A 7,121-nucleotide genomic window follows, 5' to 3' on the forward strand; every position below is an offset into this window, starting at 1 on the left:
GAGCGTCCACTGTGTTTGCTGATATGGAACTAAACAACAAATCAATGAATATATAAGAGAACAGCTGTCCACTGTAGTGACCACTGTGCATGAAAGGGTTAAAGAGAGGGAAAACTCTGAATATTTTGTTGTATATAATAACTCGTGAAGAAATTGTGTGAAGAAAAACAAAAGTTGACACAATGCACTTAATATATAGCTTTATTTGAACAATACTGTCATGTTTCCATAATACATCAACTGTGATTTTATGTACATCATTTTATGGAATAATAATAATAATGATAATGATATAATAATAATATATAATACAGCAGTTTGAAATGATGACTTTTGCAAAATGTCTCTGCAGATTTTGTAGAGTATTAAACGTGAACATTACGGAATAAGTCAACATGTCAAGACTTATAATAGCATTAAAAGAAAAAAAAAAAAAACTAACCAGATGATTGATTAACCAGACGAACCTATAACCATCATGATTAATGAAATACCACTACAAAAAAAGATAAAGGTCTACAATCACCAACAAACAAACCAAAAAGGGAAATAGACACATTCAGACGGGGAAGGACTGTTAATTATAAGTAAGGTTTGGAAGCAAGTCTCGACCCCCCCCCCCAAAAAAAAAAAAAAAAAAAAAAATCACACTTAATTGTCTCATTTTTACAATAATGAAAAAAAGTGAGTATAATATGAGAACCTTTTTTTTTTAGTGTGTTGTGGTGACTGAAGGGATGTGAAGGTGAAGCTGTGAGTGGATTGAACACGAAAAAAAAAAAAAAAACAAAAACAAAAACAAAATAATAACAAAGCTCAGGACACCCTGAACAAATCTGATTGTGTTTATTGTTGTGGATATGATTCAATTAAGCTACCAGGGACATTTACAGCGTTTGTCACAATGCTGCGCTTTAGACGTCAATACATAAGTTGTTCAGCGCACAGAAGGATAACTGTGGTTTCTATTGTAACCGAGTCCCTGACTGTTTGAAAACCTCAGCTCGGTCGATAGATTCCACAAAGAGCTGAAAACTCTCCCTCTTCATCGGTTTCGTGTGGCGTCACGGTTCGAAACACATATTCACATAACGGAACACTTCTCCTCCGCTTTGCTCTTGAGCTCGGTGACGGTGGCCGAGGCCTTCCTTTCAGCTGGTCCAGTCCATGTTCTGCAAGTTCTGAAACTGGCCCATGATGGAGTCCTTGCCCTCCTCCTCCGTGGCGTCCTCGTCCACCATCTTCAGCAGCTCCTCCGGGACGTCCACGTCGTCCCCGGCCATCTCGATCATGTTCTCGTCCTGCTCGCTCTGGACGAGACAAAAAGCAGAAAACGGTCAAGAAAACGTCAGAAAGCACAGGTTTGACTTCCGTTCATCTGTTTTTTTGTTTTTTTTTTAGTCCTTTGTAAATACTAGTTTAGTCTCAGGCTGTAAAAATTTGCTTTCTTTGTTTTCCTTTTCAGTTATGGGTTGTTTTGCTTTTTGTTTTGTTTTTTGTCTTTCCTTTTTCCTTTTTGCAAATGACTGAAAATATGATAAAACAAATAAAAGTAAAATGACAAAAAAGAAAGAAAGCATTGAAGAAACGTCAGAAAGCACAGGTTTGACTTCCATTCATCTGTTTTGTTTTGTTTTTTTTAGTCCTTTGTAAATACTAGTTTAGTCTCAGGCTGTAAAAATTTGCTTTCTTTGTTTTCCTTTTTCGGTTATGGGTTGTTTTGCTTTTTGTTTTGTTTTTTGTCTTTCCTTTTTCCTTTTTGCAAATGACTGAAAATGATAAAACCAATAAAAACTAAAATGACAAAAAAAGAAAGAAAGCATTGAAGAAACGTCAGAAAGCACAGGTTTGACTTCCGTTCATCTGGGTTTCTTTTAGTCCTCTGCAGTACGGAGTCTCAGGCCGTAAAATTTTGCGGCTGCCTGTTTTTCTTTTTGTCTTTCTAATTTTTTTTTCACTTTGTTTTTTCCTTTTGTAAATGACTGAAAATATGATACAATCAACAAAAACTTAAATGACAAAAAAGAAAGCTGTCACAAAACAGCAGAAAGCACAGGTTTGAATTCCATTCATCTGGGTTTTTTTTGTTTGTTTTTTAGTCCTTTGTAAATACTAGTTTAGTCTCAGGCCATAAAAAATTGCTTTCCTTTTTTTTCCTTTTATAGTTATGGGTTGTTTTGTTTTTTGTTTTGTTTTTTGTCTTTCCTTTTTTTTTCCTTTTGCAAATGACTGAAAATATGATAAACCAATAAAAACTAAAATGACAAAAAAAGAAAGAAAGCATTGAAGAAATGTCAGAAAGCACAGGTTTGACTTCCATTCATCTGGGTTTTTTGTTTTGGTTTTTTTTTTTAGTCCTTTGTAAATACTAGTTAGTCTCAGGCTGTAAAAACTTGCTTTTTTTGTTGCTTTTCAGTCATGGGTTTTTTGTTTTTTTGTTTTGTCATTCCTTTTTTTTCTCCTTTTTTTTTGCTTCTTGCAAATGATAAAACCAATAAAAACTTAAATGACATAAAAAAATAAGCATTCAACTAACAGCAGAAAGCAGTTTAATTTCCATTCATGTGTTTTTGTTGTTTTCTTTTTTCTTTTTTTTTTTTGGTCCTCTGCAATACGAAGTCTTAGGCTGTAAATTTTGTGGCGGCCTTTTAAGTTTGTTTTTTGTTTTTCTTTTTGTCTTTCCTTTTTTTTCCACTTTGTTTTTCCTTTTTGTAAATGACTGAAAATATGATAAAACCAATAAAAACTAAAATGACAAAAAAAAAAAAGAAAGAAAGCATTGAAGAAATGTCAGAAAGCACAGGTTTGATTTCCATTCATCTGGGTTTTTTAGTCCTCTGCAGTACGGAGTCTCAGGCCGTAAAATTTTGCGGCTGCCTGTTTTTCTTTTTGTCTTTCTAATTTTTTTTTTCACTTTGTTTTTTCCTTTTTTTTAAATGACTGAAAATATGATACAATCAATAAAAACTTAAATGACAAAAAAAAAAGAAAGTGGTCAAAAAACAGCAGAAGCACAGGTTTGAATTCCATTCATCTGTTTGTTTTTTTTTTTTGGGGGGGGGGGGGGGGGTTAAGTCCTCTGCAATACTAAGTCTTAAGCCATAAAATTTTGCATCTGCCTTTTTTAGTTGTGGTTGTTTTGTTTTTGTCTTTCCTCTTTTTGTTTTATTTTACTTTGGGGTTTTTTCCTTTTTGTACATGACTGAAAATATGATAAAAATCAATAAAAACTTAAATGACAAGAAAAGAAAACAGTCAAGAAACAGTAGAAAGCAGAGGTTGATTTCCATTCATCTGTTTTTTCTTTGGTTTTTTTTTTGAGTCCTCTGCAATAATAAGTCTCAGGTCGTAAATTTTGCAGCTACCTTTTTAAGTTGTGGGTTGTTTTGTTTTTCTTTTTGTCGTTCCTTTTTTTTTTTTTTTCTTTTTGTAAATGACTCAAAATATGATAAAATCAATAAAACTTAAATGACAAAAAAAGAAAGTTGTCAAAAAACAGCAGAAAGCAAAGGTTTGATTTCCATTCATCTGTTTTTTTGTTTTTTTTGAGTCCTCTGCAATACTAAGTCTCAGGCTGTAAAAATTTAGCAAAATTTTAATTCCTTAAGATAATCCCCCCCCCCCCCCAACCACAACCAAAATTTAATCATTTCTTCCTTGTGCCAGTATCAACATTTCCTGAAAATTTCAAGAAAATTCGTCCATAACTTTTTGAGTTATCTTGCTAACAAACAAACATGCACACAAACAAAGCAAAGTGACCACAATAGATCCTGGCGGAGGTAAGAAGTGGTTCCAGGTCAAACAAGCCCCGCCCTCGCACGTATTGTTGCTTATTTTGGCATCGATCCAGCTGATGTCATTATGTCTTAAAGTTCCATGATTAGGTTTTATTTATTCTTCTGTATAGCGCTTTTTTCTTTTTGTACAGTTTCTATGCCTTTAAATTTATTCTGTATTTTATTCTTCTATTTTGGTTTGTTTGTCTATACGTGTGCTGATGTCAGTAAGACACATTTCTGTTTTTATTTTTATTTATTGTATTTCAAATTTCATCTTATTTCTTGCACTTCAAAATTCTATGCATAATCAAATATTTTAATGTGCGCTGTTTTTATATTTATTTTTATTTTATTGTATTTCTCTCAAATTTCATTTATTTCTTGATGTATAATCAAATCTTAATGTATTTTAATATGTATTTTTTCAATCAATGTGAAGCACTTTGGGCTACAATTTCTGTATGAAAGGTGCTATACAAATAAAGTTTTTTATTATTATTATTATATTATTATTATTATTATTATATTATTATTCAGCCATTATAAGTAAATGGAGAAAAAAAAAAGACTTGAAAATTCATAAAAAATTTGAACTTTGACCTACTTTTCCAAAAATTAATCACATCAATTCTGGTCACTGGCAATCTATAAACCCAATTTGGTATGAATTCAACTAACGGTTTTGCTGATGAAGTGTTAAACAAACAAATGAAGAAACAAACCAAACCAAAAACTTGTTAAAATAAAATACAAAATACAATTTAAAATGCAATTAAAATACAGTTAAAAATACAGTTAAAATGAAAAATACATTAAGTGCAATCGGTTTGTAGCAGCTCTGAGTCAACAAAAGCCCACAATCATATAGAAATAAAAGTCAATGTAGAAAGTCAATTAGATGAATTAGATTAGATTATTAAGTCAATTAGACAATGATCTATCTATCTATCTATCTATCTATCTATCATCTATATCTATCTATCTATCATCTATCTATCTATCTATCTATCTATGTTGAATTTTATTTCACACAAATAAGATTTCTGGCATAAAGTGATACTGAAAAGGTACAAACTGGTACATGAAGTGACATGAAATGAAACTACACCAAAGTACTAGTAGGTTTTCTGTTCTGTTTGTGCGGAATTCGATGAACCAAACATGACAAACAACATCATGTCAGTGGGTTATACATAATAAATAATATATAAAATAAATAAATAAAACAAAAAATAATAATATAACAATATAATAATAATAATAATAATAATAATATAATATAAAATAATATATAATAATAATATAAATAAATAATAAATGAATGTTGTCTGGTTATAACACATGCTGTAAACAGTCAGATTTAAAGACTTTTTTTTAAACTGCTAACTACCTGTCTGTCTTCAAACACTTGTTTTGTTGCTGTACATGTATTCACCTTCTGTCACTCAGCAAATATGAAAATAATTTAACTGAACTGAAATACATAAAAAATATCATATAATGACTTTTTGGGGGTTTAGAGTCAAATGATATAAGAATAAAAGACACAGAAAATATCATTAATGAGAACAGATTGAATCCATGTTCTTCATTTTGACTTAAATATATTCTAATGTGTGTGGTTTTCTTGTTTTAAATCCGGTTTTCCATCATCACCTCTGTGCATTTGATGCCGTTATACATTAGTCACTTCATATGTAGGATAGTCATGCACTGTGACTACTTTAACGTCAATCTGCTGGGATTATCTCAGACCTAGTCTTTCTCTCTGAAGTCCTTCGATAGTCTAAATTTATCCCCTGCGTTGTCGCACGGGACCTTAATTCCGTTAAACCATCAACTTCCTGTTTTGTAAAGGTACAAATTTTCCACCTGTGTGTTCTGCGATCAGTAGAACGAGCCGATTTCTGACGGTGAAATCATGCAAACTGCGCCTCCCTCCAGCAGAGTCAGAGCGCATTGTTGTATAGATAGAACAGTATAGTATTTGACAATGTAAACATCATAAAGGAAAATTAATTAGATTTACTTGTATGGTGTGGCTGCTTTTGTCTTCACGCTATATTTGTGGTTTTCATTTAAAAGACAACAGTGAAAGGAATCTAATCCATTGTATGAGACAAAAAAAAACCAGAACAACAGCGTGTTTGTCGCGTCAAATCAGTAGAAAAGCCTCCATTGGCCTAGGTCAACGCCACGTTCAGATGAATAAAAGCATAGAAAGTATAGAAACATGTGGAATAGAAACACTAAAGTTTGTTCTCACACCATAAAAACACACTATTCAACACAAAGTAAAGCAATAGGCTGATTCACACGCCTCAATACAGCTCATTATGTATAAAAAATAAAATACATTTAACATTTGACATACCTTTTTTGCTCCCTCCATAACAGCAGTGTTTTTTTGTTTTTTTTTGTCCTAAATGCTTTTCAGTCTGTGTCGTCTGTTTCTTTAGGGTCAGTTCACGTTGCCTGTTTGGTCTCTAATGAGTCTTAAGACACCTGATCAGTGGCATTTGGCTCTGGGAGGCTCAAGGTGCAATATGGGACACATACTGTAAGGCGTCCAGGATACTGGACCAGCGTCTGTTCTTGGTCTAATCTTACTGGCATGGCTTCCACCTCCTGTTGTTGTCAGGGCGACTGTACAGCTGCCAAGAGCTGCTGTTGGACAGATAAAGACGACTTCGCTCAGAGGAAGGCCGTCGTTAAAGCCTACAGTTTTTTCCCTCAGGATAAAGCGGAGCCTCCATTTATAGGGTGACAGAAAAAAACAGGAACTGTTTAACAATCCAATAAAACCAAGAGTGATGGAAGAAAAATTTTATTCATAGTAATTGAAACCTTAAAACATGCCATTTAAGAAACAATGATGGAATTTTCATTTTTTAAAAATTACTTCCTGTAGATGGCGTCCTCCTGTACGAATGCATTCTTGAAATCTGCTGTTGAGATCCTCATTGACCGCTGCAACATCTCTCTGGGATACTGTGAATTTCATCCTGAATTCTCTGTTTTAACTCATCCACAGTTCTTGGTCGAGTCCTGTACACTTTACTCTTGAGATAGCCCCACAAGCAAAAAATCACAAACGGACAAATCTGGCGATCTAGGGGGCCAGGGAACGTTACCGAATCTTGAGATCACACGGTTACCGAACAATTGTCGCACAGCCACCAATGGTTACTAAAATGGGGGTGTGTTTACTTCTCAAGGTCACTGTCTCGTAGTGCTGCCACTTGCTCATGTCTGCCAATACGCACTTCAAAATTCCCGTTTTTTTGGGTCACCCTGTAATTTTTACAAAATGAAAATTCCATCATTGTTTCTTAAATG

General features: G+C 33.2%; 1 protein-coding gene and 1 pseudogene across 1 annotated transcript in view; both read right to left on the reverse strand.

Moving 5' to 3' along the window:
• Positions 1 to 363: 363 nt before the first annotated feature.
• LOC115430715 (complexin-4-like) lies at positions 364 to 6,481 on the reverse strand (annotated as a pseudogene).
• LOC115429137 (retinal homeobox protein Rx3-like) overlaps positions 6,279 to 7,121 on the reverse strand; it is an 11,887-nt gene continuing 11,044 nt past the window's right edge. The window contains exon 3 of the mRNA XM_030148386.1: positions 6,279 to 6,410. Within this exon, the coding sequence (XP_030004246.1) occupies positions 6,279 to 6,410 (132 nt within the window). The remainder of the gene's footprint in view (positions 6,411 to 7,121) is intronic.

Source organism: Sphaeramia orbicularis, chromosome 12 (assembly GCF_902148855.1).
Source record: "Sphaeramia orbicularis chromosome 12, fSphaOr1.1, whole genome shotgun sequence".
NCBI lineage: Eukaryota > Metazoa > Chordata > Actinopteri > Kurtiformes > Apogonidae > Sphaeramia > Sphaeramia orbicularis.